General features: G+C 39.7%; 1 protein-coding gene across 5 annotated transcripts in view; it reads right to left on the minus strand.

The window, feature by feature from the left end:
* Positions 1-1,467: 1,467 nt before the first annotated feature.
* The window catches only part of slx4ip (SLX4 interacting protein), a 145,914-nt gene continuing 133,359 nt past the window's right edge, over positions 1,468-14,022 (minus strand). For all 5 annotated transcript variants that reach the window (XM_072265497.1, XM_072265500.1, XM_072265498.1 and 2 more), the window contains 2 exons: positions 10,873-10,979; positions 1,468-2,638 (listed from right to left, as the gene is read on the minus strand). In XM_072265497.1, the coding sequence (XP_072121598.1) occupies positions 1,789-2,638; positions 10,873-10,979 (957 nt within the window). In that variant the 3' untranslated portion in view covers positions 1,468-1,788. The remainder of the gene's footprint in view (positions 2,639-10,872; positions 10,980-14,022) is intronic.

Below are 14,022 nucleotides of genomic sequence, written 5' to 3' on the forward strand. Positions count from 1 at the left end.
CTCTAGCCTCTTACTTCATCACTCCTTCCCCACCACCTGGCTTCACCTATCACCTCCTAGTTTGTACTCCATCCCCTTCCCTCACCTTTTTTTTTTTAAAATTCTGGCTTCTTTCTCCTTCCTTTCCAGTCCTAATGAAAGGACTTGGCCCAAAATGTCGACTGTTTTTACTCTTCACTGATGCTTCCTGACCTGCTGAGTTTTGTACGTGTTACTCTGGATTTTCAGCAACCTCTTTTGTTTATCAATATTTCATTTTCTTCTGATGTAATTTACCTCCTGTGGAACTCTAACTTCTGGCTTTGTTATCTCTAAACCAAACTCTCTCAGTGCTCTGCTGCTATCTCCCACCTTCCATAAACCCGAGCTTCTTCATTACTCCATTTCCTCTAACTTCTACTGAGTATTGTTTACCCATCAGCACTATGCTCAAAGCTCAGGATTATAAACAGGTCTGGCAGTGAGTCAATTTTGACATTGTTATTGCCAAATCTTTTCATGCCTCGCTGTTCTTTATCTCTGTTATGTCGTCAAATCCTAAAATCTCATTGCCATTGCCACAGATACCAGCCACATCAGATTTCCACGTATAATTCTGTCCTAACATTCCCAGCTGAATCAATCATTAATAACTGCCTTGACTACTTGGTTCCCAAGCTTTTAAATATCTTCCTTAACCTCTCTGAGGTTACCTTTTTGACCAAAGTTTCAGTAAGCTGTTCTAATACATCCTTCCATGTTAAAGGTAGATTAAATATATTTATTGTTGGCAAACAAAGCACTTTTCTAATCTGTAACCAGCATCAGCATCAAACTCTCTGCATTTACACAAAATATGTTGAAAGGTTTAATTTGAAAAAAAAACACAATTTACCATTGGAAACAAAACAAAGTAGGTTTTGTCAAAACTATTCCAGGAATAATGCCAATTTTTTCTACAATTTTCCAAGCTTAACATGATCATCAGATTTATAATTATGCTTTCTTTTGCAACTACCTCTTACATAAATAGGGACTGTGATTTATACTAGAATTATTTGGTTGTACCATTTTAGCATCAAAATATGAATAGGATTTCTTACCCTTTCTGGTACCCTTCATATGTGGCAGGTGTGGCACTTATTAATGTGTGTAAAGTCTTTACTTAGTAATGTGTATATAACAGAAAATGGAAGGAAAAAGCTAGGTCTTAGTGGCGAATGTTTTGTGCCTTTCTGACTTCAATTACCTTCAATTAATGCCTTACATATTACTTATTTAAACATTACCTTGTTAATTTGATAACATGATAGAATACACAATGATTTTATCAAACCTCCATGGCTTTAAGAATGAGCAGTGATAATTAAATATTGATACCCCTGATTTTCTGAAAGTGAAAGCCGAACGACAGAACTAGGAAACAGTTTGCAGATGTAATCAAACTTTTATTGCGAAATACAAGTTGAAACAATCTTGAAATGGCAATTATATGCTAAGTAATATAGCAAAGAATAAATCTTAAAATTTAAAAATATTATAATACATACACTTAAGCCAATCTAATATTAATAGGACTAGAATCAAATTTGACAGTGCTCTGGATGCCAATAATAACCTCCTTTCACTAATCAAGACTATCAAAAGAAGATTGGGCTAAATTAAAGATGAGTAACTTATCCACACTTGACTTTATTATTAGACTAAATGTTAAACCTCAGAATAATGTGCTTTTACAAAATAATGTAGATGCACAACTTTAATTATGTCTGTAGCATATGAACACTAACTGTCAAACACTAGAAACTATCACACAGAAATATTGTCATTCTTGAAAATTCCAGCTCTCCTTAGTCTTTGAATTCTTGATTTTCTTGGCATATTTTCTTTCTCTGATTCGCCCTTTATCAATATTGGGTCAGAATTCTGAGACTTAAAACCAGAAGGACTTGGTGTCACCTCTGACTTTTTTGTTGAATTATTCTGTACTGTTAATCTTCTCTTTTTATGCTTATTTACATGGCAGAAGTCTTGGGGAGAATTGCCTGTAGAAAACAAGTATCCATCTGCATCTCTGCTGGTGTGGACAAAGCAGTCTGGTTTACCTTTGACTGACCTTTCAGAATGGCAATTATGTTTTACTAGTGTCTTTTTCTTCATTGGCTTTCTTAAGGACTCAGGAGAGTTCATCTCCATTGTAACTTCAATAGGGGTTGCAGGCCTCTCTCCAGAAATGATCTTCACAGCACTATTAGCTCCATTTTGAGAGGAGACTCTCCTGCGCTTAGTGTGTACTTTTTCACTTGCTTCATTTTGGTTGAGACCCTGCAGTGCTGACTCACTGTCGGTTGCAATGTTTTTCAAACCTGCCTTCAGCTGTTCAATAGATTGAGGTTGTTGGCAGTTCTGTTGAGCTGGCTGCTTCTTGTTAATGTATTTTTCCAGTTTTATTGCAGGAAGTAATAACTTGCTTTGAACTGAGTTCATACAATCTTCTCTTCTACCAGTATTTATATCCTGAATCTCATGGTTGAAACCTGCAACAGGTTGAGCTACATTCTGTTCATCTTCTGTTACACCAAGTTGAGCTTTTATTAAGAAATCACTAGAGTCAGCTTTGTTACAGTTTTCCATCTTTGTGCAGCAACTCTTTTTAACACTGGGAACAAAAACAAAAAATCCAGTATGAATGAAGAGGTTTATAACTGGCCAGTACTTATGAATATGGATTGAAGCATTCTGTATGTAAAATGTCCCCCTCCAAAATATATGTCAATCTTAATTCTCTCTTGCAAGAAGTTCAGATGTTTCCAGCTGAGAAAACTAACCCTGAATTCACATAAACTTTATATTAAGCACAAAAGCAAAAGCAGGAAGTACAGTTTGTAGAGTTAATAAGAAAAAGGTTAATTCTGAAATAAGCCAAAAAGAATGCTTCCTGTAACATACTGCCTGCTCAAACTGATACTTTTCTTTAAGAATGACTATGTTTCTTCCTTCAGTGGAATAAGCAGAAAGTCAAGCATATAAAAATCCTGAAATATTTCTATTGGAAACCTATGCTCCCATAGAGAAGTGACCAAGCTTGATTCTAATAAAACCAGAAATCCTGATATATGTGCACAGCATTGTGTAGTCATCCATGGGACAAGCCGATTTCCTGGCTCATCTACTTCAGATGAGCCTTTCAAGCAATGACAAGTTTTAACACACTGCTTCACACACTTATTGATGAATAGTATTTCAATAACAAGTATTTATGCCCTTAACAGAGAAAATGCCCTAAGACACTTTACAAAGGAGCAACAAAAGTAAAAGGTACGCAGCTGGGAGAAAAATTAACCAAGATAATTGAAAAGCCTTGGAAGAAAAATTACAGAATGCAATGGAAGAACAATAGAAAGATCTTCAGCTCCAGTTCCTGAGATCGGGAGCTAGGGAGCTCAAAGCTCCACAACCACAGGGAAAAGATGGGTATATCTTCTGTGTTGCACCTCACCTATCAGTTCAATTTAATGGAATAAAAAGGCAACTTATTGTTTTTGCTTTACTTATTATGCCACTTCATGTGAAATTCAAGAAATTGTATATTAATATGTTGATATTAGGCCAGAAATAATTGAGGTGATAGGTAACACATATAAAAGTTGCTGGTGAACACAGCAGGTCAGGCAGCATCTCTAGTAAGAGGTACAGTCGACGTTTCGGGCTGAGACCCTTCGTCAGGACTAACTGAAGGAAGAGCTAGTAAGAGATTTGAAAGTGGGAAAGGGAGGGGGAGATCCGTAATGATAGGAGAAGACAGGAGGGGGAGGAATGGAGCCAAGAGCTGGACAGGTGATTGGCAAAAGGGATATGAGAGGATCATGGGACAGGAGGCCCAGGGAGAAGGAAAAGTGAGGGGGAGCCCAGAGGATGGGCAAGGAGTATAGTTAGAGGGACAGAGGGAGAAAAAGGAGAGAGAGAGAAAGAATGTGTGTATATAAATAAATAACGGATGGGGTACGAGGGGGAGGTGGGGCATTAGCAGAAGTTTGAGAAGTCAATGCTCATGCCATCAGGTTGGAGGCTACCCAGACGGAATGTAAGGTGTTGTTCCTCCAACCTAGTGGATACTACTTAGCAGATTTGATAACTCTAAGTCTATTGTCAAGTTTATGATCCTTGTGTATGAAACTGTTACAAATTTAGTGTTTTACTGTAAGTATTCTTTTGAATGCAAGATATTCTAAAAGTGAGCTATTTGCCATTTGGAAATCAGGCAATAGAACTTGCTTGTGATCATAAATGGAAATAGCTCTTTTTCTACACATGCCTTTATAGGTACTTGCATTGAACTTTCCAAGTATAGATTGAGATCCATGCCAAGCAGAGGTTTACGAACAGCCTTCTATCCTTCTGTAAGATTTAAGGCTTGATTATGTATAAATTCCAATTTTGTACCAGCAAATTCAGACTGGAATAAAATTTCTAAACCACAAACACTTTAAATCAACTGTAACTTTTAAATTCTTTCCACAAAAAAAGAACAACCAAAAGTCCCAAAATACTTAATTAATCATTGGTCAGAGTAATCTAGATATTAAATGATTTATAGCTTTTTTCCCCACTCACATCTGGGAGTATAGCCAAAATAACCTCAATGATGGCAACCTATGGTTTAAAGAAATCACTAATTCAATGAATATATATAAATTTTATAGTTATCCATAGTCTAGATGACCATGTGCGGTTAGCACGATCCTATTACAGCTCGGGACGTCAGAGTTCCGAGTTCAGTCTTGTTGTCCTTTGTAAGGAGTATCTGTATGTCCTCCCCATGGAATGCGTGGGTTTTCTCCTTGTCCTCTGGTTTCCTCCCATAGTCCAACCACGTACTGGGCAGGTTATCTGGTCATTGTAAATTGTCCCATGATTAGATTAGGGTTATTGGGTGGGTTGCTGGGCAGTTGTGGTTTGAAGGGTCAGAAGGGCCTAATCCACACAGTATCTCTAAAATAAAATAAAATATGGAACAAGGAAGGTGGCAACAGGATATAAGGAATTTTGTAATCTGGGAAATACTCTGAATAAAATTTAAAAATGGATGAAACATAGAAAACCTACAGCACAATACAGGCCCTTCGGCTCACAATGCTGTGTCGAACACGTACTTACTTTAGAAATTACTAGGCTTACCCATAGCCCTCTATTTTTCTACGCTCTATGTACCTATCCAGGAGTCTCTTAAAAGACCCTATCATATCCGCCTCCACCACTGTCACCAGCAGCCCATTCCATGCACTCACCACCCTCTGTGTAAAAAAACTTACCCCTGACATCTCCTCTGTACCTACTTCCAAGCACCTTAAAACTGTGCCCTCTCATGTTAGCCATTTCAGCTCTGGGAAAAATCTTTCTCTGCTATCCACATGATCAATGCCTCTCATCATCTTATTTACCTTTCTCAGGTCACCTCTCATCCTCTGTCGCTCCAAGGAGACAAGGCCAAGTTGACTCATAGGGCATGCTCCCCAATCCAGGCAACATCCTTGTAAATCTCCTCTACATCCTTTCTACAATTTACACATCCTTCCTGTAGTGAGGTGACCAGAACTGAGCACAGTACTCCAAATGGGGTTTGACCAAGGTCCTATAAAGTTGTAACATTCTCTCTCGGCCCTAAAACTCAATACCATGGTTGATGAAGGCCAATGCACCGTATGCCTTCTTAACCACACAGTCAACCTGTGCAGCAGTTTTGAGTGTCCTATGGATTCATACCCCAAGGTCCCTCTGATCCTCTACCCTGCCAAGAGTCTTACCATTAATACTATATTTTGCCATCATATTTGACCTACCAAATTGAACCACCTCACACTTATCTGGGTTGAACTCCATCTGCCACTTCTCAGCCGAGTTTTGCATCCTATCGATGTCCTGCTGTAATCCTATGCCTCCGTACCTTCTCAGTAAGCCTTGCATGGGGTTCCTTATCAAATACCTTGCTAATATCCATATACACTACATCTACTGTTCTACCTTCATCAATGTGTTTAGTCACATCCTCAAAGCCATGATGACTATTCCTAATCATATTATGCCTCTCCAATTGTTCATATGTCTTGCCTCTCCACCTTTTCCATCAACTTACCAACCACTGAAGTAAGACTCACTAGTCTATAATTTCCTGGGCTACCTCTACTCCCTTTCTTCAATAGGGGAACAACATCTGCACCCTCCAATCCTCCGGAACCTCTCCCTTCCCCATTGATGATGCAAAAATCATTGCTGATCCTCTGGCCATCTCCTCCCTCGCCTCCCACAGTAGCCTGGGGTATATCTCGTTCAGTCCCAGTGACTTATCCAACTTGATACTCTCCGAAAGCTCCAGCTCTTTCTTAATGTCTATATGCTCAGGCTTTTCAGTCCGCTGTAAGTCATCCCTACGCCCACCAAGATCCTTTTCCGCAATCAATACTGAAGCAAAGTATTCATTAAGTACCCCCACTATCTCCTCCAGTTCCATACACACTTTTCCAATGTCGCACTTGATTGGTCCTATTCTGTCACGTCCTAGCCTCTTGCTCTTCACATACTTGTAGAATGCCTTGGGGGTTTCCTTAAATCTGCTCACCAAGGCCTTCTCATGGCCCCTTCTAGCTCTCCTAATTTCATTCTTAAACTCCTTCCTGCTAGCCTGAAAATTTTCTAGATCTCTATCATTACCTAGTTTTATGAACCTTTCGTAAGTTCTTCTTTTCTTCTTGACTAGATTTTCAATAGCCTTTGTACACCACGGTTCTTGTACCCTACCATCTTTTCCCTGTCTCATTGGAACATACCCCACACAAATATCCCCTGAACATTTGCCACATTTCTGCCATACATTTCCCTGAGAACAGCTGTTCCCAATTTATGCTTCCAAGATCCTGGTTGCTAGCTTCTTATTTCCCCTTACTCCAATTAAACACTTTCCTAACTTGTCTGTTCCCATCCCTCTCCAATGCTATGGTAAAGCAGATAGAATTGTGATCACCATCTCCAAAATGCTCTCCCACTGAGAGACCTGACACCTGACCAAGTTCATTTCCCAATAGCAGATCAAATACAGCCTCTCCTCTTGTAGGCTTATTGTGTCAGGAAATCTTCCTGAACACACCTAACAAACTCCACCCTATCTAAACTCCTCGGGCTAGGAAGATGCTAATCAATATTTGGGAAATTAAAATCTCCCCCTACAAGAACCCTGTTATTATTACTCCTTTCCAGAATCTGTCTCCTTATCTGTTCCTCAATGTCCCTGTTAATATTGGGTGGTCTATACAAAGCACCCAGTGGAGTTATTGACCCCTTACTGTTCCTAACTTCCACCCAAGAGACTCAGTAGACAATCCTTCCATGACTTCCTCCTTTTCTGCAGCCGTGTTGCTATCTCTGATCAGCAATACCATGCCCCACCTCTCTTGCTTCCCTCCCTGTCCTTTCTGAAACATCTAAAGCCTGGTACTCAAAGTAACTATTCCTGAACTTGAGCCATCCAAGTCTCTGTAATGGCCACAACATCATAGCTCCAAGCGCTGCTCCACGCTCCAAGCTCATCCACTTTGTTAATGATGCTTCTTGCATTAAAATAGACACATCTCAAACCATCAGTCTGAGCAGATCCTTTCTCTATCACTTGCCTATTCTCCCTGTCACACTGCCTACAAGCTTTCTCTATTTGTGAGCCAACCGCCCCTTCCTCCATCTCTTCAGTTTGGTTTCCACCCCTCAGCAATTCTAGTTTAAACTCTCCACAACAACCTTAGCAAACCTCCCTGCCAGGATATTGGTCTCCCTCAGATTCAAGTGCAACCCGTCCTTTTTGTACAGGTCATGCCTGCCCCAAAAGAGGTCCCAATGATCCAGAAATCTGAATCCCTGCCCCCTGTTCCAATCCCTCAGCCACGCATTTATCCTCCACCTCACTCTATTCCTATACTCACTGTCTCATGGCACAGGCAGTAATCCCAAGATTACTATCTTTGAGGTCCTACTTCTCAGCTTCTTTCCTATCTCCCTGTAGTCTGTTTTCAGGACCTCCTCCCCTTTCCTACTTATGTTGTTGGTACCAGTACAGTGGCATGCAAAAGTTTGGGCACCGCTGGTCAAAATTTCTGTTACTGCGAATGGCTAAGCGAGTAAAAGATGAACTGATTTCCAAAAGGCATAAAGTTAAAGATGACACATTTCTTTAATATTTTAAGCAAGAAAACTTTTTTATTTCCATCTTTTACAGTTTCAAAATAACAAAAAAGGAAAAGGGCCCGAAGCAAAAGTTTGGGCACCCTGCATGGCAGTACTTAGTAACACTCCCTTTGGCAAGTATCACAGCTTGTAAACATTTTTTGTAGCCAGTTAAGAGTCTTCCAATTCTTGTTTAGGGGATTTTTGCCCATTTTCCTTGCAAAAGGCTTCTAGTTCTGTGAGATTCTTGGGCCGTCTTGCATGCACTGTTCTTTTGAGGTCTATCCACAGATTTTCGATGATGTTTAGGTCAGGGGACTGTGAGGGCCATGGCAAAACCTTCAGCTTGCGCCTCTTGAGGTAGTCCATTGTGGATTTTGAGGTGTGTTTAGGATCATTATCCTGTTGTAGAAGCCATCCTCTTTTCATCTTCGGCTTTGTTACAGACAATGTGATGTTTGCTTCCAGAATTTGCTGGTATTTAATTGAACTCATTCTTCCTTCTACCAGTAAATGTTCCCTGTGCCACTGGCTGCAACACAAGCCCAAAGCATGATCGATCCACCCCCGTGCTTAACAGTTGGAGAGGTGTTCTTTTCATGAAATTCTGCACCCTTTTTTCTCCAAACATACCTTTGCTTATTGCGGCCAAAAAGTTCTATTTTAACTTCATCAGTCCACAGGACTTGTTTCCAAAATGCATCAGGCTTGTTTAGATGTTCCTTTGAACCTTTTGAATAGAAATTTTTGGCCGCAATGTTTAGAGAAAAAAGGTGCAGAATTTCATGAAAAGAACACCTCTCCAACAGTTAAGCACGGGGGTGGATCGATCATGCTTTGGGCTTGTGTTGCAGCCAGTGGCACAGGGAACATTTACTGGTAGAGGGAGGAATGAATTCAATTAAATACCAGTAAATTCTGGAAGCAAACATCACACCGTCTGTAAAAAAGCCAAAGATGAAAAGAGGATGGCTTCCACAACAGGATAATGATCCTAAACACACCTCAAAATCCACAATGGACTACCTCAAGAGGAACAAGCTGAAAGTTTTGCCATGGCCCTTTCAGTCCCCTGACCTAAACATCATCAAGAATCTGTGGATAGACCTGCGAGAGGCCCGAGAATCTCACAGAACTAGAAGCCTTTTGCAAGGAAGAATGGGTGAAAATCCCCCAAACGAGAATTGAAAGACTCTTAGCTGGCTACAAAAAGCATTTACAAGCTGTGATACTTGCCAAAGGAGGTGTTACTATGTACTGGCCATGCAGGGTGCCCAAACATTTGCTTCAGGCTCTTTTCCTTTTTTGTTATTTTGAAACTGTAAAAGATGGAAATAAAAAAGTTTCTTGCTTAAAATATTAAAGAAATGTGTCATCTTTAACTTTATGCCTTTTGGAAATCAGTTCATCTTTTACTCGCTTAGCTATTAACAGTGACAGAAAGTTTGACCAGGGATGCCCAGACTTTTGCATGCCACTGTATGTACCATGACCTCTGGCTATTCACCTTCCCACTTCAGGATATCGAAGATGCGATCAGAACATCCCGGACCCTGGCACCTGGGAGGCAAACTACCATCCATTTTTCTTTCCTGCATCCATAGAATGGCCTGTCTGACCCCCTAACTATAGAGTCCCTTATCACTGCTGCTAACCTCTTCCTTTCCCTACCCTTCTGAGCCACAAGGCCAGATTCTGTCAGAGGCTCGACCACTGTTGCTTCCCCCAGGTAATCAATTAGATGCCAATCTAATTGAGGAAATATTAGGAGTGGTACTCAAAATGGTGAGCTTTGAGAATCTTAAAGGGCGTGAGGGAGGTGAAGCATTTTCTGGTCAATACAACATTAAACACAAGTGAAATTGGAAATAGAGTATAATACTGCTGTTACTCTCCAAGAGCTTTCATGGTAGTGGAATACTTCGACCTTAGTGTGTACTGTAATTTGTCAAACAGTAAATGAATATGCAGAGGAGAGATACTAATTTAGAATTGTGTTCTGTCACTCCTGCTGTCAGTAAAATTAAATTTGACTTCAGTTCTGTCTGAGTGAAATGCAGATGAATGTGCTGAACGAAATGTTGAGAAATATGAAGCATTTCGTTAAAGCATCATAAAGTTCAAGATGTTGTATTTCAAACAATAACTCTCAAAGGATCGAAAGGTGATGAGATTATCTGAATGAAAAAGTTACAGCTCAATACACATTAATATTAAAAATGCAAAACGGCATATAGAAAAACATTCTCTGTCTTCGGTATCAGGAAAGAAAACAGAACTGCAATAACTATTGATCAAAATAATGTAAGACCTGATATACTTGCCAAGAAGGATAAAACTAGATCTCTAACAAGAATTAGCAAAACAGTATTTTCAAATGAATGGAATTCAACTGGGTTTAAAAAAAGGATCTAGTGCTTTCATCCCTGAAGAAGATGGCAGAGTTTGTCATCGAAATGTCAGTTATAATCGTTACCTGTACCCGGCCTGAAGCTCGAGAAGAGTTTATTCGTTCAACTGAGCAGAAAATGCTGGCTTATTTGCACAAATTCTAAAATAAACAATTTATGTTTCACTTCAACAACTGCATAATTCAACATTTCCTTTGAGTAAAGGACCAAACTGTTGGGCTTGTTATTTTACAGTCAGGAACAATTCTATATCCAATCACGTAGCAATACATACATTTGCTTCAAAGCTTCTTTCTTCTTCTCAACTGAGACAGAGACATTGCAAGGCTTTTTCATTTCTGATTTACCGGTAAAATATTCTGAAGCTCCATGTTTGGTAATCTATCAAAAAAAAAAGCATTTCACTAAAAAAATACACAAACTGATAGAAACGACACCAACTACAAAACAATTGTTTATCACACTGTGCAATATCCAAATATCCATAGCATCATCAAGGAAATGAAGCACTTTTCATAAGTCACCTACAATCAGCATTAGCACTTCCAGGTCAGGTATGGACAAGACATCTAAGGTCATATCATGGATACTTTTATTGACAAAAGGGATGGTCAAACTAATGTAAAAAAATTAACTGCTCCTGCAACACTCACTTTGATATGATTACTGGAGTGGGATATATTCCATCTACACATTTGTTACATTGTGCCTTTTTTTAAAAAAGATAATTAAAAATCTTGAATGTTGGCATCAGAGTGAACTGGCTGCATTCTACCAAATCAATTTTATTTGGCTGCATGCCATACCACAGCTTGAGCTGATCCACTACAAAAATCCAGCTGATCCCAATTTTCACATTTCCATTATCTTCAAAGAATTTAAGTTTATTGCTAGACACAGAGTAAAAAAAATTAATAGTGCAATAATACATCTTGATAAGAATAATTGATTTTGCTTTCAATACAAAAACAATTATTTTTACTAAGCTGCATTATCTCAAATTTCACCTACAATTGCTGTTTACGTTAAGTAAACATACTAAGTGTGGGTGAGGCACAGTTAGGTACATCAAAGTTCAAAGCAAATTTATTATCAAAGTACATATATGTCACTATATACAAACCTGAGAATTATTTTCTTGCGGCTATACACAGTATATCCAAACATAACAGAATCAATGAAAGACCACATCCCAAAGGGCAAACAAACAACCAATGTGCAAAAGACAACAAACTCTGCAAATACAAAAGAGAAAGATAAATAAACAAATAATGAGTATTGAGAACATGAGATGAAGAGTCCTTGAAAGCAAGTCCACAGGTTGTGGGAATAGTTCAGCGACAGGGTGAGTGAAGTTAGCCCTTGTGATTCAAGAGCCTGATGGTTGAGGGGCAATAACTGTTCATGAACCCAGTGTATGGGTACTGAGCCTCCTGCACCACCTTCTTGAAGGCAGCAGCAAGAAGAGAGCTTGGCCTGGATGGAGGGGGTCTCTGATGAAGGATACTGATTTCCTGTGATAGCGCACTATGCAGATGTGCTCAATGGTAAAGAGGGACTGGCCATATCCACTACATTTAGTCGGCATTTCCATTCAAGGGCACTGGTGTTGTGTTTTCTTCATAATTGCACTTATGTGCTGGGCCCAGTACAGATCCTCTGAAATGATAACATGGTGGAATTTAAAGCTGCTGACCTTCTCCACCTCTGATCCTCTGACGAGGACTGGCTCATGGAGCTCGGGTTTCTTCCTCCTGAAGTCAATAATCAGCTCTTGGTCTTGCTGACCTTAAGTGTGAGGTTGCTGTTGTGGCACTATTCAGCCACATTTTCAAATTCCTTTCTATATGCTGATTCGTCACCACCATTGATTCGGCCAACACCAGTGATAAGTCTGCAATCTCAAAGCATTGGAGCTGTGCTTAACCTCACACTCGTTAGTATAAAGTGAGTAGAGCAGGGGACTAAGCACAGCCTCGTGGTGCACCAGTCCTGAGGAAGATTGTGGAGGAGATGTTGCCAATTTGAACAGACCGGAGTCTGCAAGGGAGCAAATTAAGGATCCAATTGCAAAAGGAGGTATTGACGTTGAGGTCTTGAAACTTATTGATTAGTTTTGAGAGGATGATAGTGTTGAATGCCAAGCTGTATTCAATAAAGATAATCCCGATGTATGCATCTTTGCTATCCTGATTTTCCAGATAACATAAACTCAGTATCAATGCCCATCTAATAACAGCATGCAAATACATCAACTTGGGATTCCCATTTCGAACATCAACCACATCATATATGCTCTTGGAAACAGATAATAACCAAATGAGCAATCAGTAAACAACTAGGAGAAACTTCGTGCTGCCAGGCTAGGTCCATTCAGAAGTAATTCAGATCAATTCTGACTTCACTTATGTAGGATCCAGTTGGGAAAGCATGAAATATTTAGGCCTACTGAGCATATCAAAATGTTCCTGACTAGTAGAATAGAATATGCCCTAGTGGTAAAAGGTCTCAATTCAGTCACACAGTCAGCTCAGCACAATGATTTCTAGCTTCCACTGGATTCCACATTAGGCTACCTCCTTACTCCATCACTATGAAAATATTTCTTAACAACTTTTCAGGACCTGCATGATCTCAACAATATAATGCATGATTGGGCTTAGCATATGCTACGAAACTATCAATATACTGACGTCTAAATTGGATACTTGAGAACAGGCATGAAGCTGACTAGATGCTACCAACCAATGTCCATTGATTGCATTGTAGGCAATATGCCAGCTACATGCTCATTACAATGATTTCTGCATGCAGTCAGCATAAACAGTTGATTGACTGCAGGCTTCACAAGGAAACTGAAAATTATAACTTGCCAGCATTAGTTAAACTTAGCATATGTCTCTTAAAGGGGAAGTGCACTATGGGTGCAGCAGGTAACTGCAATCATACAGGAAATGAATCAGACTGGGGACCAATGCAAATAACTGAACCCAAGAGAGGGTTGGTTTCCTGAGTCCACACATATATCCTAGGAACAACCGGCAGACATTAGGAGTGATGTCCTGTGTCAACAGGAGGCCTTCCAGATGCACAATTGAAAAGGTACTGTGAGGAGTTAACTGTGGAGTCCAATGCCAGTAGTCAACCTCTGAGAAACACAAAATCATATCTTAGCTACTTTGTTGATGTTTTTGTTGACTGCCATCAGTCAATCAACCAATTCAATGGTCAACCTATGTTATTGCTGCCCATGCCACGGCAGTGCAATTTGAAACAAGGTCGATCAGGCTAGAATCACTGGAGTTCAGTCTCCAAGGACATCAACAGTCTCCTCCACTAGTACTTACTGAACTTGCCATAGAAATGATGAGGCTGCTAGGAAAACAACATATAAAGCATGGCAGCATTGCTAAAAGAAATTAAA

This window comes from Mobula birostris, chromosome 8 (genome assembly GCF_030028105.1).
Source record: "Mobula birostris isolate sMobBir1 chromosome 8, sMobBir1.hap1, whole genome shotgun sequence".
In the NCBI taxonomy this organism is placed as follows: domain Eukaryota; kingdom Metazoa; phylum Chordata; class Chondrichthyes; order Myliobatiformes; family Myliobatidae; genus Mobula; species Mobula birostris.